General features: G+C 41.7%; 2 protein-coding genes across 3 annotated transcripts; one reads left to right on the forward strand and one right to left on the reverse strand.

Moving 5' to 3' along the window:
- Positions 1-210: 210 nt before the first annotated feature.
- Positions 211-13,442, reverse strand: slc2a9l1 (solute carrier family 2 member 9, like 1). Of its 2 annotated transcripts, XM_035520536.2 has the most exons (13): positions 13,277-13,442; positions 12,482-12,520; positions 11,939-12,034; positions 9,877-10,037; positions 6,350-6,474; positions 6,073-6,202; positions 5,709-5,857; positions 5,436-5,623; positions 2,703-2,813; positions 2,330-2,431; positions 1,964-2,039; positions 1,710-1,837; positions 211-1,059 (listed from the first exon to the last, which is right to left on the reverse strand). In XM_035520536.2, exons 2-13 carry the CDS (start codon positions 12,500-12,502, stop codon positions 847-849), a joined length of 1,500 nt encoding a protein of 499 aa, XP_035376429.1. In that variant the 5' UTR covers positions 12,503-12,520; positions 13,277-13,442; the 3' UTR covers positions 211-846. The 2 variants fall into 2 exon arrangements, with proteins under 2 accessions (XP_035376429.1, XP_081561990.1); XM_081705864.1 differs by lacking the exons at positions 11,939-12,034; positions 12,482-12,520; positions 13,277-13,442 and adding an exon at positions 10,220-11,222.
- Positions 13,443-19,547: 6,105 nt separating this feature from the next.
- On the forward strand, positions 19,548-22,826 carry psmd6 (proteasome 26S subunit, non-ATPase 6). The gene is made up of 8 exons (XM_027025946.3): positions 19,548-19,807; positions 20,468-20,673; positions 20,788-20,933; positions 21,088-21,307; positions 21,491-21,599; positions 21,954-22,122; positions 22,340-22,417; positions 22,517-22,826. Exons 1-8 carry the CDS (start codon positions 19,663-19,665, stop codon positions 22,611-22,613), a joined length of 1,170 nt encoding a protein of 389 aa, XP_026881747.1. The 5' UTR covers positions 19,548-19,662; the 3' UTR covers positions 22,614-22,826.
- Positions 22,827-23,848: the final 1,022 nt, after the last annotated feature.

Here is a 23,848-nt window from a genome sequence, read left to right on the forward strand (position 1 = left end):
TAACATCAGACCTTTTATGTGCAAGGTGGGTTACAGGGAAAAGGCTCTGTAGCCCAGCAATAGACTGCTTGATTAATGTTAATTGTGTGGACACGGTTTCATGGAAAGAGGGAGCATAGACTTGTGAATCTATTCTTACTGCTGTTTTTCACAGCAATTATAGTGCTTGCTTGAAAAATACATCTAGTGATCTAATCAACTTCGAGCATCTGTGGAAATAAAGGCATTTTAATGTCCTTTGACAGGTACAAGTCAGAAATCAAATCCTCATATCACTCAACTAATATAGTACAATATAGTAAAATAAGTACAAATATAGTCAAACTAAAGGTAAAGCGATGGAAATTAAATATACAATTAGACATTATTCTTATAATTAGTATACTTTCAGTTTCTGATTTAATTGCAGATTTGCAAACCTGTGAAATCCGGAGACAATACGGACCAACCCGATGCATTACAATCAGATAAATGCATTTTCATGAACCATCCCTTAAGAGTAAACATAAAGGCACTCAGGTTCTTAATAATTGTCTAAATCACTGCTACTAAGCCTATTTTAGTATAACTTTCTGCAAAGACTTGACTAACAAAAGTTTCATTAGTGGAGACGGGTTCAGCCTTTCACAGCGGCAGGTTTGGATATCCACTGCCGTTCCTAATTTGAGTCATGAAAGGTAAGATGACCTGCGGAGCCAGCTGAAGTTAGGAACAAGTCCACTGAACCCTGCAGGGTGTTGGGACTTGAACTGAACCCAGCCTTTAGACTGAAGATTAATTTTTCACTTGGAGGCTTTTCAATAAACTTGAATTTGAAAATGCATGGTTAGACGCACACAGACAATTTCACGTCTCTACTGTTTTGTAACCTGTTGTTCTCAGCGAGTTGTCTTCAGGCTTGGCATCAGCCAGAAAGTTGCACACTCGGATGTTCCTAAAGTCCTCTGAGATCTCCAGTGGAGTTTTGCCTTTGGTTTCAGGCAGGATGAAGAAGAAATAGAGAGATGCAGCCAAACACACACACGAGAAGAAGAGGAAGGTGAAGGACTTCAGCCCAGCCTGAGGAACACACACACACACACAACCACACACACACACACAACCACACACACACACACAACCACACACACACATGCACGCATGCAAAGAGGAAGGTTAAGGACTGTTCTTTCATTTTTATTTCTGGACTGCCCATTGTTATGTCCTAGAAGAGGCTTTTTTTCCCCTGTCTTGACTGATGGCTCACCTGCACAAGTGGTCTCAATGCCTCTGGGCCTTGGCCCGTTTGCAAGCATTAGATTTTTGTTTGTGATTTTTGTTTGTGTTAATGGTGATGGGAATTGTTGTTTTTTAATTATTAATAATCTAGCATGTTCTACTTTTCATAGTGTGAAACAAATGCTACTCAGCATAGAGGAGAACAGGCCTCCAAGAACTGAGCCATTTTTCTCAAAAGTTTACTCATATTCCCACAGGATTGGACGTATCTGAATCTATTCATGCGAGTCCTAAAACAACAGGCTGGTGTTACTGTGATATGGATATTTTGGCAACGTTATTACATTCAACAGTGTAAATTGTTATCAAGTAATTGGACAAATAGAACCATCTGCGTGTTTCTGTGTTCCTAGTAATCTATATTAAATAGAATTTTAGAATTCTATAGAATTAATAATAGAATTGCTATTGTGCCAACGAAGCCAACTTACTAGAAGGAAAGGGAAAAGGAATCCAAATATAAACAAGTTTGCCCAAAGGAGCATTCCACTGAAGGCCAGTGCAGCAGGTCGATACGTCTGGACAAATATCTCATGCGTGAGCGACGGTCGCACAGCAGCTGTCAAAGACATTGATTAATTATTATTACTTAATGAAGGCAAATTTTCATTGTCATTAATTTATCAATCGATGATTTGAATTGTATAAAGAGAATGAGTTTTAATGTAGGTGTATGTTAATGAACCTGGTCCTCCTCCGTAAAAAAGTATAAAGAGAAATATAAGCCCAGCGGTGGTGTATGGAATCCAGAAAGAGGAGTCCTAAACACATCAGAAAGTATGAGGACATGAAACAGATCCACACAATTAAGGTCTTATGTTCAAACGCTGGAGTCAACCCCCAACAGTGAATGGACATTCCACCAATCACACGATAAGAGAAAAGATGTCAAGATTTTCTTTGTATTGGACAGAATTTTACGCAAAAGAGGTACATAATCACCTGTATTGCCAGCCTGTGTCTAATTAACAGCATGAAGGCAGTATGACATATAAGAATGTGTGTGGTTCAGTTTTACAGGGTGTATGATTGTCTGGCTGTTGGACAGAACCTTTAGTTGAAGGGTGATGGTGATCAAAGTCATAATGATTGCCATGGCACCATAACCTGCCCAAAGCATCACTCTCCTGCCCACACGGTCTATCAACAGACCCTGTGCGATAATACATCATACAAAAACACGCACGCACACACATACACCTCATATTTGACTTCAAGCAGCAGACCCTGTGCATACATCATACATACAGTCAATATTTATTTCATTTAATATGCTAGTATTTATGGGCTCCAAAAAGCTTTGTTTTCCATTGTTTTTCACTGATTGTGTATGTGTGAGAGAGAAAGAGTGAGAAAGAAAGTGAGAGAGAGTGACCGTACAGCCTCTCTCTGAGCTTCTAGTACTGAGAAATGTCAGAACTCACACATGTGATGTTGGTGAGAATTTCGGACATTCCCACCCCCAGGGTGACATAACGGATCTTGTCCACAGGAATTCCTGCTTCCTGGAAGATGCTGAATGAAAACACGCTGATCTGTGGGAGCAGAGCATTGTGGGTCAGACATAATGACATCTTGCATTCGTATAGAAGTGTCACAGAGCAGTGTGGGTCATAATTACTGACATCTCACTCATATAGGAGTGTCACAGGGCAGTGTGGGTCATAATTACTGACATCTCACTCGTATAGGAGTGTCACAGAGCAGTGTGGGTCATAATTACTGACATCTCACTCATATAGGAGTGTCAGAGCAGTGTGGGTCATAATTACTGACATCTCACTCATATAGGAGTGTCACAGAGCAGTGTGGGTCATAATTACTGACATCTCACTCATATAGGAGTGTCACAGAGCAGTGTGGGTCATAATTACTGACATCTCACTCATATAGGAGTGTCACAGAGCAGTGTGGGTCATAATTACTGACATCTCACTCATATAGGAGTGTCACAGAGCAGTGTGGGTCATAATTACTGACATCTCACTCGTATAGGAGTGTCACAGAGCAGTGTGGGCCATAATTACTGACATCTCACTCAAATAGGAGTGTCAGAGCAGTGTGGACCAGAAAACCTTATGCTGCACTATACAGGTGTTATATATTTTCATGGTGTGGCATCTTGGTCTAAAAGTATAACTATTTCACAGTGTCACAGTATTAATTTACACTTTAAAAACACAAGCCAAATGTTAAACATCAATGGAAAAAGTATAAAGAAAAATACCAGCTTTAAATTAAGTGCTTTTCTGAACTATATGTAGAACACTGGGTTGTTTAGGCCAGTGGTTGTCTGTACATTTCCATTATAAATGTGACTTTTTAATGGCACACATGTTAAGCAGAAGAAAAAGAAAAAAAAAAGACTAGATTTTGTGCAACATAACATTAGCAAAACAGATAGTTGTTTCACTTTGCAACGTAGTTACGTAGTGGATTAAACCAAAGACTGCATGAAAAAAAAATAATAATAATAAAATTAAGGGGAATCCATACGCAGAAGGTCATGAACTTGTCATGAACAACCTTTTTTGGAGGTTGCTGGACACCAGGGGCATCACTAGAAATACATGACTAGGGGGTCTAAGTCCCCCAGGGAGAGTTGCAAAAATGGAAAAGAACCATCCATTATCATCTGGTCTAAATGCTGCATTAATGCAAAAATTGTTTTAGTTTGCATTTTAAGTAACGATAGTTCATCAATCGTCAAGCTTCCTCTGTCAGTTTTATTTCTGACATTTGTAAGAGACATTCAGTTATTTTTTTAAGTTTTATGCTGAGGTTACACAGTCTTCAGGAACATTCTCTGACAGAGGTTTTCTGTCCCACACACTGCGTGACACAAACTTGTTGAGATTTTAACAGGAGTGCAGAGCGATAGGCGACAGACAGTAGTGAACGGGGGTCTATCCCTCTAGGAGAACAGCAAAGCTGAAAAAGAACAAGTCGTCCACTTGCCCTGAACTGTTTAATGCACAAATTTCTAGTGAGCTTTTTAAGTAATGTTACATTAGCATTTGGTCATCAGGGTTCTTCTGCTAGATATTTTCATTAGCATGTTGATGTTATTTCATTTCAGACAATTGTAAGATCCAAATGATATATTTTTCTTTACTTTTATGTTGAAGTTATGCAGTCTTCAGCAACGCTCTAACACACACATCCTCTGTTTCACACACAGCGCGACACAAACTGAGACATTTGCAAAGCAGTGCATAGGTAAAGGTTTCACAGTTTGCTCAAATACTAAATCTTTCAGTCTCAAATTGTAGTTCAGGTTTCATTGCTGTTGCAGGGAAGTAGCAGCTCTCTCCCAGTCCCTTTTTTCAGTATATTGTAACATTGGAGATAAGTTGGCATGGTTGAATAAGACAGAATAGACAAATAAGGGGCAGAGAATGGTGCACTACTTTCTCTGAATGTGATCTATGTGATCACAAACATTTTAATCAGTATCTGTCCACTCATACCGTGACCCACCATGAAACCATGGTACAGAAATATTCCCACTGCACTATGAAAGAGTATCATAAGTGGATATTATTTAACCTACTTACACTTATGATTTAATGTTCAAAGGTGTAAAGAGGTTAGTACAAACATATTGAGCTTGTGAAATTCATGTACTCACAATTATAATCAGCTTTTTCCATCCATGTTTTACTAGACACACTTTGTGTTAGCCATCCTTCAGTTCTCCTAACAGGACCACGGTGATGCTGACACGCACACTCTCCATCAGCACTGGTTTTGGTTTTGTTTGTGTTTATTTACAGCACTTTCTTCATTACGGAGACTTCCCTCGGCATCCCACTCCATCGACACACGTTACACATGCCTTTAGTATGTCAATGCCATTGCTGTGTTAAGAAGGGTGGTGCAGCACCCAAGTACAGTCTGGTCGGCAGTGCTCCATAGTAACAAACCAGCCAGTGCTGAACGTGGGTTGGCTGAGAGTTCGTTCATGGCAACAGTCTATAACTGTACGCCTATAAAATGTACTTGTAAGATAGGTGTACTTATTAAATAAGCATGCTAGCTTGTTCACTCTTGTTACACAACATCTAAAACCCGAAGCCATTCTTTGAAAGTTAAAAACATTCCAGTCAATAAAGAAAGTTTATCAGCTGCCTTTGGGGGCATTACAGTTTATTTACCCCAAAGATGCCACAGAACTGGATTCCTTCATTGACAACAACCAGAGTGAGGAGCTGCCATCGTACACTCCTGTCCTTCAGAAGATGCCGCAGGGTTTTATTGCGCTGTCCTCTCAGAGCCTCCTGCTCCACCAACATCTCCTCAATCTCCTTCTGATACTCCCCCGGACCCCAGAGAAACTGCAGCGCTGCAACACACACACACATGATGTACACACACACACACACATTCGACAAATGCTGTTTCTATATAAGCCATAGGTAGATATGTACCCTTCCTACACTGTTCAGTGTCACCCTTCTCTATCAGTAAGTATCTTGGTGCTTCAGGGAAGAAAGGCAGCGTTGCCATCTGAATCACGGAGAAAAACGCTGGAACACAGAGCAGAACATTCCAGAACTCCTCCCGGCCCAGGAGCTCACTGTGAGAGCAAGTACAGCATTTTAGTACAGAAGAGTCACGTAGAATAATGAAAAATATTCAGGGTCTGCTGAAGCTTTGCTTAACTGGGTCACGTTAGTCAAATTAGAGATGGAGTTAAACTCTAGATCTACAGGGAAATGTTGGGTTACGCTTGCATTGGGTGCTACAATAGGTTCTCATTTTCCATTATAACTAGTAAAAGTTATATGTTACCTGAGGCCTGCAATCTGCGCTGTCAGCTTTCCAATGGCCAAAAAAGTAGCAACAGTAAGTGTTACCATCCCTCTTATTTCCTTGGGTGAGCTCTCTCCCAGGTAGAAAACATGGATATTTCCACCTAACCCTGTGTGATCAAGAACAAATAAGATCACTGTGTCCCGGGGTACTTCCAGTAGGAAAACCTTTGGTTCAGGAATTCCTTTGTCTGTTGTACATTAAGAGTGTTGATTACCAAAGATTGTTTATCAAATGAAAGAGAGAGTGAGATTACCTGAAGAAAAACCAAACAGGAAGCGAGACAGCATGATCATCTCAAATGAGTTTGCAAATTTGCTTGTGCACATGGTGACTGAAGCTACAATGTTGAGCGCGTTATTCCAGATCATAGCTCGTTTTCTGTGAGTAAGAGATTATATGTTGCTTAAAAAGGAAACTGACTAATACTTTAATATCTTCAAAATTTATCCTAGATCCATACTTTTCTCACTAAATTTTTATTTACATTAGGCCTGTGAAACAATAAAACTTCACCTCACTAATGTATAACCATGCTAATTGGTATAATGGTAATTAGGCTATAGTGCTACAGAGGTGAACATGTTTAGTGTGAATTGAGGATGAATGAATTTAGTTTACAGCTCCTCTTGTTCTTCAGAGAAGCACCCTTAAGTTCCTTTTTTGGGACTTCTTTTTGGAGTGTTATTTATTCCTATATTCAGTCTCCAAGTAAGGGAGGAGACAGGTATTGTACAGGTATTAGACAGGTATTGTAATGTTTACAGGTATTATACAATCAATCAATTATCTATTTTCCTCACCCAGAACCAGCTCCAGGATCCCCATCAGTCTGGCTATAAACCAACACATTCAACAGATACAGCCCTCATAACAGTAATGGAGAAACTTTATGCTGCCGCAGCTGCCAAACTGTCATCTGTCTTGATTCTTCTGGACCTTTCAGCAGCCTGACACAGTAAACCACAACATTCTCCACTCTGTTCTCTCCAACCTTGCTGTGACTGGCTCTGCATGGTTTCAGTCCTATCTGGGGGAAGGTCCTATCAAGTATCCACATCCAATCCAAGTAGACTATCCACCGGTGTCCCCTAGGGCTCAGTGCTAGGCCTTCTTCTCTTCTCTTTGTATCCAAACTCTCTTGGAAATATATCTTCTTAACATATTACCTACCAGTGTCATGCTGACAACCTACTAATTCTTTCATTTCCATCTTCTGACTCTCAGGTTTCCAGGCATGCTTGACAGATGTTGATTCAAGGAAGACATCCAACCACTTGAAACACAACCCCAGTAAAACCGAGCTTCTGTACATCCCAGTAACTCCAAGCCCCCATCAAATAATTTTTTTTTTCTAGATCTTCCTGGTATGGCCATTTCAAGCTGCTCATAGCCTTGGCATAACTGTGGACAACTAGATATCTTTTTCAACTCATGTTTCAAACCTGACCTGGTCATACAGATTTCTCCGTTGTAACATACAAAGAATTTGGCTATCAGACTTCTGCAACTTGTCCAGACTGCAGAATCACAACTGCTATTCAATCTTAAGATTACACGTCACTCTGCTGCTGCACTCCCTTCATTGGCTTCCAGTAGCTGCCTGCATCAGATTTAAAACCTTGATGCTTGCCTACAAAGCCAAAAATGGACCAGCCCCTCCATACATGATGGCAATGGTCAAAGCCCAATTCGTACTTTGAGTACTTCGAACCTCAAGTACAGCTTGGCTTGAAACACTATGCTTCAAGTGTCATGGAAAACCAGTATCAAGACTATTCACTGTCCTGACTCCCAAATGATGAACAAAGTCCACTGACTGTCCACACAGCAGAGTCCCTTTCTGTCTTCAAACACAGACTGAAGACTCATCTATTTGAGGAGTATTTGAATCACCATTAATCCTGCACCTATTGAAATTTTATACTACTGTTGATTAGCTAAATGCTCCAGTTCTTATTGTCTATCATTGTTTAAAATATAACTTATGCTTATTTTGCATTTCTTCTTGGTCCCAACATTCTAGGACACGTTCTATGAGTAAATGACAAAGTACTTTGTAATAAAGAACTCTGTATAAGAGCAACTGCTAAATGCTGAAAATGTAAAATGTAATTGTAAATTAACTGTTAACACAAGATAAAACTTTATTGTGGGTATCCATTCACTGTAAAGTATGTCTCTGCTATGCACCTCTTTACATTAACATCAATTTGTTATGGTATCTTTAATACAACAGTTTTCATCTTCATCATGTCTCCCCATAATTTACCTGCATTCATTTAATTTACAGTGTATCCCATTACTGCATGTCTTTAATTTCCTTCCCCTCGGTTTTGCTCCATTTCTTGCAGTTATTATGCCTCTACTTGCCCTCCATTAATGTTGCCTCACAAACAAACAAACAAAAAAACACGAAACCTTACTATATGGCCTGTTAAAGGCATCATATATTTCAAACACATCTTCCACAATTACACCCTGTTTGTAAGAGGGTAACTCACTCCAAGCTGTTTTCAAAAACAGGTGCCCACATACAGAAGACCAGTATAAACTGGGTGATCCACCAGCAGACCAGTATAAACTGGGTGATCCACCAGCAGACCAGTGTAAACTAGGTGATTCATATATATCACATGGCAACAACATATGAGCCTGGGTAACAATTTAGGGAGTCTGTCTAGTGAGGAAACCACAATACTCAAGGTGGGAACTGTACCTCAGTGATCAAGACTGCCAAGCCAATGTGTTACCATCACAACAAGTAGGTCAAATTACACCAGGTAAGGGGTTGAAGGCAATTGAGAGGGAAAGAACTGACAGCTGTAGAGAAGCTCAAGAGGTAAGAGAGACCTGGACAAAAAGGAAAACCAAGAGACAGCCCTTGAGTTTTCTACCTGACGTATCAGCTTTGTCAGACCACTGAACATGAAAGTTTGTCTGCAGCTCTAAGTAGACAACCAAACAGATGTTTCCATCACTCCTGATTACTATGAAGCGGCTCTGCATCTCCCTCTAGTGGCTGAAGGTAGCCTAGGCCCATTCTCAGTGCAGGCTATTACACTGTTACATTTATGTGTGTTCTCCTTCTTGAATTATTTATAACTAGTAATAATCTTAAAAGTCTTGTAATGTGGCTTGTAATGTGGGATGGTCATGACAATGGTGACTACTGTTATTAATCTAGTCAAGAAGATGGTGTGATTTGGCAGTGTGAAAAATTATCTTTGCTGCTGACTTGGTATATGAGCCTCTATTAGCAAGCCAGAGGGCATATTTATTAGCTGAAAGGTCTGATTTTAACATCACATGAATGATTTCTTGGAAATATCAATAATGTATTTTGGGACAAAAAAAAGTATCTTGCTGTCTCAAGGATAACATTATCTTCATTGCACAAGAGACCTCAGCTACCAGTTATTGTTGGTTGTTAGCTGTTGCAAAGTACAAAACTGACTATATCATCAGTCTACACAGCAGTTCTTTATGAATGATAGCAGGTCTGTAGATCTGGCTATAAGGCACAGAAGACCACGCATGTATTGTTGGCACTTGTTTGGAAAATGCTGTGCAGTGGATAGTGGTCCAGCAAAACTAGGCATCCGATGTTGTTTTATTCAATGACACATGTTGATTCAGAAGTAACAAGAAGAAGTGACAAGACTAAGAAAAGGACACTGAGTCTTAATTAATCACAGTAACAATGATTATTAACATTATTAACATGTTGGTCACCATTTGTACATACTGCTGAGCAAAAGAGAAAAGAAGGAAATAACTCACCTCCCCAGGTAGTTGGTGACCCACCGGACACTAATGGCACCAAAAAGACCACCTAAAGCATAAGAGGCCACTACAGCAGACCAAATCATTCTGGCTGTACTCTCTCCTGGAGCGCCACCATACCGCTGTGTCCAGCTGCTGTTTATAAACTCCTTAATGAACTGTGGAGCAGTACAGCATGATAAAAAGAATAGTCTATGAACTTCTGACTGGTACACTTTCACTAATCATGTTTTACTAATCATTTTGCAGTTGTGTTCAAAATAATAGCAGTACAACATGACTAACCAGATCAATCACTGTTTTTGGTAGAAATTATATTACTACATGGCAAATAACTTACCAGTAGGTTTAGTAGAGTCATAGAAAACCATAAGACCCAACATTCATGATATGCATGCTCCTGAGTTTGTGTAATTGAATAATTAATTGAAACAGGCGTGTTCAAAATAATAGCAGTGTGAAGTTCATTTAGTGAGGTCATTTATTCTGTGAAAAAACAGATGTCAATCAGATGGCTCTTATTTAAGGATGAAGCCAACACAGGCTGTACATGCATTTCTCTCTGAAAACTTGACAAAAATGGGTCATTCCAGACATTGTTCAGAAGAACAGCGTACCTTGATTAAAACGTTGATTGGAGAGGGGAAAACGTATAAAGAAGTTCTCGGCTAAACTGATCTCCAATGCTTTAAAATGGAAAGCAAAACCAGAGCAACATGGAAGAAAATAGAATACTACCATGCGAATGGATTGAAGAATAGCCAGAATGGCAAAGACTCAGCCAATGATCAGCGCCAGAGTAATCAAACATGGTTTGAAGTTACTTGTGAGTACTGTAACAATTAGAAGACCGCCGTGTGAAGCTAATCTATCAGCAAGAAGCCCCCACAAAGTCCCACTGTTAAAAAAAAAGACTTGTGCTGAAGAGGTTACAATTTGCCAAAGAACACATGGACTGGCCTAAAGAGAAATGGAGAAACATCTTGTGGACTGATAAAAGTAAGATTGTTCTTTTTGGATCCAAGGGCTGCAGACAGTTTGTCAGATGACCCCAAACACTGTATTCAAGCCACAGAGTACACTCTGAAGACAGTGAAGCATGGTGGTGCAGGCATCATGATATGGGGATGTTTCTCTTACTATAGTGTCAGGCCTATTTATCGCATGATCATTGATCAGTTTGCATATATCAAAATACCTGAAGAGGTCATGTTGCCTTATGCTGCAGAGGAAATGCCCTTGAAATGGGTGTTTCAACAAGACAACGACCCCAAACACACCAGTTAGTGAGCAGCATCTTGGTTCCAGACCAACAAAATTAAAGTTATGGAGGGGCCAGCCCAATTCCCGGATCTTAATCCGATAGAAAACCTGTGGGGGGACATCAAAAATGCCGTTTCTGGGGCAAAACCAAGAAATGTAGAGGAATTGTGGAAAGTTGTCAAATCATCCTGGGCTGGAATACCTGTTCACAGGTGCCAGAGGTTGGTCGACTCCATGCAACACAGATGTGAAGCAGTTCTCAGAAACAGTGGTTATACAACTAAATATTAGTTTAGTCATTCACAGCAATGATTTTTAAGTTTATACAGTAAATATTTGAGTTTGTGAAGAAAAATGCAGGCACTGTTATTTTTTTGAACAGCCCAATATTCATTTTTATTCATTTTCTGAAAAGTAATTTAAAAATTGATACATTTTTCTTTATGCTTTGATTTATAATATAATGTGCAGTGTTCCCAATGCATGGAAATAAAAACTATTATAAGGATTCTGAGCTTTACTCACATTTTTAAACATACTGCTATTATTTTGAACACAACTGTATATAGCGCAATGAGAAAGTCAGGTTCTCAGGTCCTCAGAAAGGTTAAAGTAAGGATGGTATGTATGTGTGTTAAAGTCAGGATGGATGTCTAGGGTTACATTGTTTCCATTTAAATGTTCATTATTTCTGCTCTAATTCAATAATGTATTTGAACCTTTCTTTTTAAATAAAGAGCAACATTCAAGAGTGACAGAATCCTTATAATGGGTTTGTACTGAGCAACAATCTCACGATGGTTGGAGAGCTAATCAGGGTGAGGTGGCTTCCAAACTGGAATGAACCTCCAAGTCCAAGAACAAAGATAAAGAGCAGAGCCTTGCCCTGGACCTACAGCAAAAGTCAAACCCGGTCACACTACATACTACAAATCAGTCAGTCATTGTTAACGGCAAATTGTGCTACAACCAAATATTTAAGCAGAATTACCAAGAGCATGTAATTTACCAATGAAAAGCATTTATTTTGTCTATTGAACAGATGATTTTCTGTATTGGTAAACCACAATAAAATAAAACTACAGTTTATTTACAGTTTAAACTACAGCACTTTTTTTTACATTTTAATGACTCATTTAATTTGTTTTGTGTTATTAATTTTTGCTTAAGATTTAACTTCAGCTGAGTCTGTTATTCTAAACAAATCAGGTTAACTTCAGGCTAAATACAACAATAATTAAAATATTTTGTCTTAATAACTACCATTTGAAAATGATATTACAGTATGTAAAATATTTTTAAAACATTTTAAAACAGTAAAATATTACAGTGTGCCTACCAGTTGTAAGATTCTTCCCATGCTTGTCACACTGAAAGTCTGTAAAAGTGATTATTTATTCTGACCAAATGCATGTTGGACTTTGTTAATCATTTACATCAATGATATTAATATTGTACCTTGATCTAATATGTCATAATTACTCAGTAAAAGGGCAGTCCCCTTGTAAAATCGGATAGTTAAATGGATATTTCATCTTTATTACTGAAGTACACATGAATGCATACTGTATATAAGTTGAGGATGGATTTCTGATATAGTACGTAGTTCCTAAAGTTTACGCTGTGAAAGTAAATGTACATGTAGTCCTACATATGGGTAGTGGGAAAAGTTAAGTTATTGTCATAGCAACGTTCTACCATTACTGCAGGGGAGCTTCAATCCTTTGAAATTTAGACAGTTCTCAGTTGTGGGTATTAGTTTAACTGTATATTTGACACATCTAATGTGTTACTTAACACAAGTAATGGCCTTTCAAGTTTTGAAAATTATATCACAGTATGCCTACTAGTTGTTGAAACAAAACTCTCACCTTTGTCACACTGAAGGTCTGAAAAAGTGACGATTTGTTCTGACCAAATGTATGTTGGACTCTGTTAAGCATTTACGTCGATGAGATTAATTTTTACCTTGGTTTAATATGGCATAATTGCTCTGTGGCAAATCCCTTGTAAGAGCAGATAATTCATTGGATATTTTATCTTTATGTTATGCAATCTACAAGTTCCACCTGCGTCACCATGCCCAGACTGTCCCAGTCCTGTGACACCTCTGGTCAGGTCTGATGAAACTCACCGGAATTTGGGGTCTCTACAGCTTGTCCTGATTTTCCTCAGTGTTCGAGTCCACTGGTTATGCCTCATGCTTCCACTCCCTGTTTGCCGAGCATGTAGCCAGTTTTCTTGTCTCCCTGGTTATTAAATTGTGCTTGCCTTCTCGACCAAGCCTTCATCCTGACCTTTCTGCACCTCCTGGACTCATCTCGTGACCCTGGACTGGACCTCCCCCTCACTGCTTCTGGCCTAAGCCACAGTCCTGCTCAAATACGCACAGTGCTCAAGAAACCTGCTCCAGAATTATAATAAAACCTTCTTCTACTGGATATGTCTTCTCCCAAGAGTTTACTATCATTACAGTTTATCAGTGAAGTGCGCTGCACATATCCCTGGATTTTACTCTACTTTACTTTACTCTATATATTTACTTGATATAAGTTGAGGGAGGATGTCTGGTATAGTTCCTTGTTGTACCTTGTTCATAAAGTTTCTAGAAAAACAGGTTGTTTTAGGTGGAGGTCCTTCATCAGATATGCAATCACAATGTTTTTAAAGTTCTTGGAGATGAGCTCATTAATATGCAAATTATATGACATATGTAAAGCACAGGTCACTTTCATTTCAAGTGCATTCCAAAGTTATTCAATTCAACGTCATTGTCATTATACAAGTACAGTATAATCAAACACTGCCGGACTATTCTCCAGGGTAGTTGAGCAAGACAAGCCAATAGACATGCACAAAGATATGGTGCATGCATGGTTGATAGTTACAGACTATCTGCTGAGGTAGGTATAAAGTGCAGACTGTATCAATAACTATGTAAACATATATGTATAAGTAGGAGTGAACAGTACGTTGAGGTAGTGAACCTACCTTGAGGTGACCAGCTGTTAGCTGTGTAACTGTAATAGTGATATAATGACATCACAGATATATTAACATCTGGGCATGTTCACCACCCTCTGCAGGGCCTTGTGTTCAGCAGCAGTGATGCTGTGCTGGGCAGGGCATTTTGTGCCAGGTTGATTCTCCGCAGTCTTCAAAGGAAGTGTTCAGCTTTTTTAACCACTCGCGAGGCTGAATGACCAGGTGAGATCCTTGGATATGCAGACACTGACGAACTTGAAGCTATTCACCTTTTCCATCAATGTCTCCTTGATGCTCAGAGGTGCATGATCAGAGGGGGAGGTGTGGTCACCCAGTACTGAGTTTGGGGGAGGGGCAATGGGATAGATGTGGCCTGCAGGAGTGAAGTCCATACTCCAGCTGCATAAAGCATGGCTTATTCAAGAGTCTTTCATCTAGAGACCAGTCTAGAGGGGTTGATGGTACTGAAGCTAAAGTCAGCAAACAACATCCTGACATACATGTCCAGTTTGTCCAGGTGGTTGAGTGCAGTGTGCATTGCCATGGAGACCGCATCATCAGTGCTGCCTGCCAACCTGCGGGTTGAAATAGTTGACGGGAGAGACAAGGGTCAGGTGCATATGGTTAGTAGGCTGGTGATTGGGAGCGGGGTAGGTGTTTACCGTGGTCCTCACAGCAAGCGGGCATGGTCCATCAGCAGAGGGGCAGGCCTTCCATGACAGAAGGTAGCCCCCCCACACACACCCGAAGACCCCGCCAGGCTCCTGGAGGGCGGCCTACGCAGCCTACAGTGAGCAAGCCTCCGTGGGTGCTCCTGGTGGAAGGAGGCGATGAGGTCGGGGTGCAACACTTGGGAGGCCAGCACCCAGCAACGCTCCTTGGGCCCGTAACCTTCCCAGTCTACAACCCCGAGGTCCTCCTCCGAGAGTCCAGCAGGGCCCTCACCCGATAGGCTGGCTCATCCCCAATCTCCAGTGGCAGGAGTGGAGCTACTGAGGAGCTCCTCTCCTCCGTGAAGGGAGCTTCCACCATGGGCTGCAGGGCAGACATGTGGAAGGCCCTGGAGACCCAGCTATGTTCTGGCAGCCCCAACCTGTAGGTCACCTCATTCACCCGATTTGTTATGGTGCATGGATCCTCATATTTGGCCTGCAGTTTGCCCAAAGGGCCCACCCGGCCATCCTTGGTGGCGACCCACACCTTCTGTCCTGGCTCGAACTGGGGGTCATTCCCCGCTTCAAGTCTGCCCTTTTTTTGTAGGCCACGATGGCGGAGCGCAGTTTCCTGTGTGGTCTCCTCCCAAACTTGTTCGCTGCATCTGCACCACTGCTCGACAGATGGCCGGTGGGTTCCAGGGATAAAGGGGGGGCTGGTACCCTAAGACACATTCGAAAGGTGTTAACCCAGTTCCAGCACAACACAAAGAGCTCTGTGCGTATTCGGCCCACGCGAGGTATGCACTCCAGGTCTCTGGATGTCGCGGACAGTACAGATGCAGGAATTTGCCCACCTCCTGGTTTACCTTGTCCACTTGGCCATTGGCCTGGGGATGGTGACCTGACTTGGAGTCTTGCTGCGGGCGGAGTTTCTAAAGGGTTTCTCCAGGTCGGGTTGTTGCAATACGGGAGAGGTGGAGAAGGCGGTCTTCAGGTCTGCGAATGCCCTCTCTGCTGCCTCTCCCCACCTTAGCTGTTTGGGTTTTCCCATAAGCAAATTAGTGAGGGGCCTAGCTAGGGCGATAAAAGATTTTATGAAGCGTCTGTAGAAGGTAGCAAACCCCGAGAAGCGCTGCAACTCCCGGCGCATTCGGGGTTTCGGCTAGCCTGTCACGGCCTCCACCTTGCCGGGTTGCATGCTTACGCTACCCTCCTTTATGATGTATCCTAGGAAATGTATCTTTCTGCACTGAAACTCACACTTTTCAAATTTGCAGTAAGCTGGTTCCTCAAAAGGGTGCATAGCACTGCGCAAACATCACGCACATGTTGGTCAAAGGAGGCGGAATAGATCAGGATGTCGTTGATATATGGAATGACCGATCTACCCAGGAACTCCCTTAAGACCTCATTAATATACACCTGGAATATTGAGGGAGCTGTGGCTAAACCATACAGCAGGACTAGGTATTCGTAGTGACCAGAAGATGTGCTAAAGCCGGTCTTCCATTCATCCCCTTCCTTGGTCCTGGTGAGGTTGTAGGCACTGCACAAGTGCCACAGGAACCAGGGGGTGGGGATAGGGGTACTTAACCAATATCTCGTTAAATCGCTGGTAGTCCGCATTGGGCATCAACCCTCCATCCTTTTTCTTAATGAAAAACATGCCTGCCAATGCTGGAGACATGGAGGGGCGTGTAGCCTTCACAGGACCGAACACCTCAGCCAGGTCATGGTACTCCTGGGGAATGGTGAGGTCCCCTTCGGCTTCTGGGCTCTCAATAGTGGTGGACTGAAGATGCACTGTCCTGTTAGGAAGGCACTGCTTACCACAAGAGGGCACCCACGTGATGATGTGGTTCTTGGACCACGGGAAGTGAGGGTTTTGCATAGCCACGAGACCTAATGTGATGGGGTGAGAGACAGACGGGATTAAATAAAAGGAGATTTGCTCCATGTGATCCCTGTTTGTTTCCAGTTGGACACGAGGGGTGAAGTGTAACAAAGCCGAGCCCACCGGGCCCCCGTCTAGCACCTTCATACTCAAGGGGGAGGGCAGAGGAATTGCCTTTATCCCTAGCCTCTTCGTGAAGTCCTCATCCTTTATGTTCCCTGCTGCCTCAGAGTCCACCAGTGCTGCCGAGAAAACCGAGCAACCCTTGTGCGCCACTTTGATCGGCACTAAAAACCTTTAAATGGTCGGAGAGGAACTCACTAGATCTCTCCACCTTTTTTGCTCTTCGCACTCTGTCCCACCTAGTTGCATGGGTTCCTCTGCGGTTTCCGTCGTCACCCTGGTCTCTCCACCCGACAAGCCTCTGGGAAAACCCCGCTGTTTTTCCTGCAATAAACGATCATAGGTGATAGCTAGGTGTACCACCTCATTTAGCATGGCCACCTCCACATCGCAGGGTAATTCAGCCTGTAGTTCGGCTCTTAGTCAATTCATAAACATGTCTACCAGTGCTGGATCATTCCATCGAGAGCCGGCTGCCAGTGTTCTGAACTACTTAGCGTAATCAGCCGCTGTAAACAGCCCTTGCCTTAGCCCAAGCAGGGATTGCTCGCAGACCCTTCCCTGTCAAGGGTGATGGAACCCGGTTTTGAGTTCTCCTATGAGCCGAGGGTAGTCGTTCAGGAGCTTGGAGGAGTTCACCACAAAAGCGGCTCCCCAGGTACGTGCTTTCCCTGTCAACTGGGAAATTACAAAAGCCAATTTGGCGTGATCAGACAGGAGGGGCTGATACCCAAAGTACAGTTCACACTGCACTACAAACCCCTTACAGCTCTCTGTATCTCCCCCAAAGACCTCGGGGGTGGTGATACCTTACCCCTTCTGAGATTGGTCTAGTGGTGGAAGTTGTCAATCGGTTCTCGCGGTGATATTACTCACGCATTGACTGAGGCTCTCAATCATGGAGCGGATCTCTCCAATCACCTGCCTTTGCTGTTCTAGCGCCACCATTTGAACAGCTAGTAGGTTTGCCAAGTCAGGGCTGCTTGCCCCGATCCCTGATGGCGGCGCATTCTGTGATGCTGGCGGGAGCAGGAGGCGAGGTTGCTAGAAAGAGCTCTTTATTTTTCATGAGTGAAGGCACGAACATCTAGCAATGTAAATGTAACAAAGGGTAAATTCCTGTCATGGTTTCTCCTTGTAGATTGTAGATTCCTCAATAGGTAATCTGTCAATGTGCGGCACCATCCCGGCCCTCCGTGACGATATCAAATTACAACTAATATTTAAATAATATTTAAACAACTAATATTTAAATAATTGTGATATAACTAATTATTTAAATTGCAAATAATTGCAAATAAGATGCAAAAACAATCCATTTTAAAATCTCTGTTTCTCTGATGGCTTGAGAAGAAGTATATTTACATATATTTGCCTATTCAGGCTACAGCAGTTTAGCCCTGCCCACTTACATTGCAGTTTCAAAGCTCTGAAAGCTTTGAGGCACAATAACAGACAGAAACAGGAATGATCAGGAACAGCCTGTTTAAAAAGAGAGGGGAAAAGAAAACAGTCATATAAAACAGTTGGAAAACAGTCATGTAAAATCTCATTCTAACTGTTTTTTGAGCATAAAACCACAAGTGTAAGTGCACATCAAATAAAAAATTAAAAATTCGAGAAAAGTGTGTGGGATATGCATCAATTAAATAACAAATGATTATTAATTAATATCTTAAGTCATTGCTCAAAGGTCTTCAGCTAGGTAAATTTAATGCATATTTGTAGCATTAAATTTACCTAGCTGCAGACGTAACTACACCAAGAAAGAACAAACTTGCTCCAAACACCAGAGTGACAAGGAAAAGCACCCTAGAGCATGAGGAAGAAACTTTGAGAGAAACCAAGACAATAGCTCCTATTCAGTTTGTCCTGTTTTGTAAGAGGTTTTGTAAGAGGTTGTTCTTAGAGCTTGTTCTTAGAAGCTTGTCTTCAAACATACATCGGCGAGCAAATATGCACACAAGAAAAGTCAGCAGATAGCCTGATAGGAAAGCTGGAACAGAAATAACTTGCAGCACTGAAAGCCGCTTATTAATATTGTGCAGTGCATAATTTCAGATTCCTTCTTAATCCTTGTCTGCATAGTTGTAACTCTAGAGACTCACACAGTCAAAAGACTTTGAATGATCAGAATTATGATTACAAGAAAGTAATTTCACAGTAGCCATAATCACAAACTTTTTTATCTGCCATGTCTCATGCTGAAAGAAAGATGGTGATTTGTGAAATCAGAGCAGTATGGGTCAGAAGAGCTCAGACATCGATGTGCATTTATAACACCACCACCAATAACACATTAAGGGGGAAAAAAAATAATCGATATACTTGGACAGGAATGATTAATAGTTGTAAATTTCCCTTACTTTTTGAGACTACAAATATATATATTTTTAAAATTAACCCAAATTCTGTAAACCTAATGTTTTGTCTTATGTGGGCACTTTAAATTCTGTTATAGTGTTGATTCTCATTAACCACTGTTAACCACTAACACACTGTTAAGCAATTTTTCATTAATAAGACTAGTTTTGCACTGTTTTTAAAAGTTGTGGTTACTTTTTTGCATTGGAGATGAAGTTATAAGAAAATTAACAAACTCACAATGCTCCTTCATTGATTTGGGCGGTATAACTGATGTTTTCACGCATATAAAACAGACCAGTCGATGTCAGTAGAGTTTTCTATGGCAGCATGTTTTTGAACTCGCTTTTCCGGTCGTTGACTTCCGGGTCGGGGAGGAAGTTGTCCAACACTTTTTTTGTTTGGATTTCTCCGTAGTCATTGTTGGCTGGTGTGAGTGTCAGATCTAGCCATAATAAAGTATTTATCCTTCGCTAATTCCTCAAAACATTCATTAAAATGCCTCTGGAAAACTTGGAAGAAGAGGGTTTGCCTAAAAACCCAGATCTAAGAATAGCACAGTTAAAATTTTTGCTGACTCTCGATGGGCACAGACAAGATACTGATGTGAAAACGGAGCTTATGGAGGCGATCAGAGAAAACAGTGAGTAAACCAGAGTAACCCAGTGTAATCCAGGATAAACCAGAGTAACCCAGTGTAAACCAGAGTAACCCAGTGTAGCTCAGAGTAAAGCAGTGTAACTCAGGGTAAAGCAGAGTAAACGGTTGTTAACGAGCTGGAGTCAAATGAGGTGTTAGCGGATGTAAACGGGCTGGTTCAGGTGTTGAGCCGCTGGGACTGGAGCCGTTTTTCCAGAATAACTGGACTGCAGTTGAAACTAACCTAACCTAACCTAACCTACTCTTACCAACCAGCCATGCACACTGAATGAAATTAGCACACATGCTACTTTAGTTAGTACCTAAATTGTTAGCTTATCAAGCTAGCGAGCTAGTTGTACGGGTATAAATTTTGCCGTCTCTCTCATCTCTGGGTTTATTTGTGAATCGTCTCTTTCTCAGTGAATAACTAGGTGACTGTCTCACATATAGCTGGGTTAGCTAGCTACGTAGCAAATGCTTGAAATCCTGCCCTTTGTTAATCATCATTAGCTACCTAAGATATCTAGCTAGCTAGCGTTAGCTAACTATAATTGCTAAACGGCTAGCTACTTAGCTAGCTAATAACTTGTTCAGTGACTACGCTACGCTGTTGTCATGTCATTTGTAGGTAATATAACGAGTTTAATTACGTTTTTTAAAGATATGGCGCCATACTACGAAGCCTTGTGCAAAGAACTTAAGTGGCCAGTGGACGGCGATCTGCTCAGCAAGATGAAGAAGACCAATGAGGAAGAGCTGAAGCGCTTGGGCGACGTTCTGGAGGACGCAGAGAAGAACCTCGGAGAGAGCGAGATCCGGGATGCCATGATGGCAAAGGCTGAATATCTGATTAGGATCGGAGACAAGGTGAGTGACATCTGTGCAGCAGTATATCTACGATTCGAATTTAACGGGGGCGGGGCGCATCTATAGTTCACTGTCTTCATTGTCCAAGCACCACGCCTATCCTTTATGTCCCAGGAAGGGGCGCTGACTGCCTTCAGAAAAACATACGACAAGACAGTTGCTCTGGGACACCGGTTAGACATTGTTTTTTACCTGCTAAGGATCGGTCTGTTCTACATGGACAATGATCTCATCACTCGCAACACAGAGAAGGCCAAGAGGTAGAGTCCCATGAAAGTCACAGTATAATCAACTCCCCTGTTATCTACGCACTGACAGTTTCAAATACGGTCTTTTCATCCACTTTGGCAAAAATCGAGTAAGACTGTGGGGTATTTAAGGCTTCTACTAAGACGTTTCCAAATCTCCTTGCAGCCTAATCGAGGAAGGAGGTGATTGGGACAGGCGAAACCGTCTGAAGGTGTACCAGGGCTTGTACTGCGTGGCCATCAGAGACTTCAAGCAGGCGGCCGAGTTGTTCCTGGACACCGTGTCCACCTTCACCTCCTACGAGCTCATGGACTACAAGACTTTTGTCACATACACTGTCTATGTATGTATGATCGCCCTGAAGAGACCTGACCTGAGAGAAAAGGTGATTCGAGATCCTTACACACCTGCACAACAGGAGACCTTTACATCAGGGTAATGGGGTTGTGGTAGTTTATTCAGATGTTTTTCTGCATAGACTTGCTAAGCTTTTCAGTCTTAGTCACCCTTGAAGCCTTGTTCTGTGAGGTCATTGTTTTAAACTGTACTGAATTTCTGTGGGTCCCAGGTGATCAAAGGTGCAGAGATCCTGGAAGTGCTGCACAGCCTGCCTGATGTGCGTCAGTACCTGTTCTCTCTCTACGAGTGCCGATACTCCATCTTCTTTCAGTCGCTTGGTGAGTGCAAATAACTTTCCATGCAGTTTGTCTGTGATCTTTACTACTAGACCCAGATGCCATCGGGCAGCGGTTTTGCCAGATATTAACCCCCGTGGTAATTTTGATAATTAGCTGATCAGTTGAAGCAGGTGTCTGACCGAACAAGGCTCTTTAGCAGTTCACCCTCTCTACATGTTCACATTTAAGTGAAGGTCAGATGGAGAGAACATGTAATATCTGGAATGGAATTAACACGATTTCATTAAATGCAACATCAGGTATGAGGTTGTAAACCCCTCCCAATCCAAATGTCATTTATTGGCATGTTTTTAAAAACATGCATCGTTTTCTCCGTGTTCCTGTGCTGCCCAGCTCGTGTGGAGCAGGAAATGAAGAAGGATTGGCTCTTCGCCCCACACTACCGCTACTACGTCCGTGAGATGCGGATCCTGGCCTACAGCCAGCTGCTGGAGTCCTACCGCTCCCTCACCCTGGGCTACATGGCTGAGGCCTTTGGCGTCAGCACCGAGTTCATCGACCAGTACGCAGTTCTGTTTCCCTCCCGCTACTAAAGGCTGTTGTATCCCAGTCCTGATGAACATTCATTGCACATTGGACCTCACACCCATTTTGTTACTTAGCTGATGATTTGAGAGCAGAGAGAGTACCGATATGTGCTGGGCCAGAATCTGTAGCGGTAGTAGTGATGATGCTAATTTTTTTTTTTAACACATTTGTTTCTTCTTTCTTCTTGTAAGGGAGCTCTCTCGGTTCATCGCCGCAGGTCGCTTACACTGCAAGATCGACAAAGTGAATGAGATTGTGGAAACCAACAGGTAAAATGCTCAGATTTCAGCCGTTACTTTCGTTGATTTGATGTGGCATCATGTCTGCTACTTTCATTTCTCTCTACTCTCCCTTTCATCTCTCCCCAGGCCAGATAGTAAGAACTGGCAGTATCAGGAAACCATAAAGAAGGGCGATCTCCTGTTGAACAGAGTGCAGAAACTTTCTCGGGTTATTAACATGTAGCCATTGTGTTTTGATCAGGTCGTCCTTCAGTGGTGGTTCAGTATATTGTCCATGAGCTAATGGAGCTTTGCCTTTTGTTTTATGTACAGTATATAATAAATCTTTTCAAAGAAAACTGTCTTCACTGTCAAATTAAAATGCCTGGTTGTGTGTGCATACCAACGCAGTGTAACTGATATGGTGAATCTGCAAATAAAATGTAAAACTGTCAAAGTCTGCATGAGTAGACACACACAATTCCATCTGAGCATTTATTTAATCACCACAGCCTCCGAATGTATTGTTGGTGACCACGTCTACCTCTTTATGATCAGTGTCCCCATTGTCCAATGGCTACTTCTAGCAGGATAACGCGTGTCAAAGCTCAAAATAATCTCAAACTGGTTCCTTGAGTATGACAGTGAGTTCAAAGAACTCAAATGGCCTCCACAGTCACCAGATTTCAATCCAATAGCGCACTTTGGTGGAACGGGAATCACATGGATGTGCAGCTGATAAATCTATTGTACCCAATACAGCACGTACCTATTCTAACGTGCTCCCAGTACAGTGGCTGCGGAGTGTGCATAAGATCTATAGTGGAAACACTGTGTTGCAGCTGTGTTCAGCTGTTTGGTTCATGTCACACTCCGTTTGGGATTTATTCGCACTGATGGAGTTCTCCGTTAAGTTTTTACTTTGATGATGTAGTATGTGTGTTAATTTATTCAAAAAGAATCATGTCAACACAACAAGGACGAGTGAGAGCCAGGTACTTTTTTTTCTTATAAATAACTGTATAAATTACTTTTTTTTATTTACAGAAAACGTGTTACAAAACAAATAGACTATACAATCTTTTCTTTAAATATTAGGTAAATCTAACCTACTTTGTTCATGAATTACATAGCAGCCAACACACAAAAGACCAGCCGAAAAGCTTCTGATTATGCAAGATATACACTTGTACATGTCGGTGTTTCTCCACCAGAATGAAGCTGTCCCAACATTCACATTCCAAATCTGTGCTTCTTTTAACAAACTTATTCAAAGTTTTCATCAAATGAAAACATTATCAGTGGAGTCAATTTTAAAGGTAAACAAAACATTAATTTGGATTTTTAAAAAGATTTCATTTACAGGGACCCAATGTTCATTCAAAATCATCTTTTTTGACTTCCGAATTTGAAATTACATTTTCAAAAGCAGAAAAAAAGAATAACTGAAAACAGCCACCACCATGAGGTGTGTCAGTC

This window comes from Electrophorus electricus, chromosome 22 (assembly GCF_041902795.1).
Source record: "Electrophorus electricus isolate QZ-2024a chromosome 22, ASM4190279v1, whole genome shotgun sequence".
Taxonomy (NCBI): Eukaryota; Metazoa; Chordata; class Actinopteri; order Gymnotiformes; family Gymnotidae; genus Electrophorus; species Electrophorus electricus.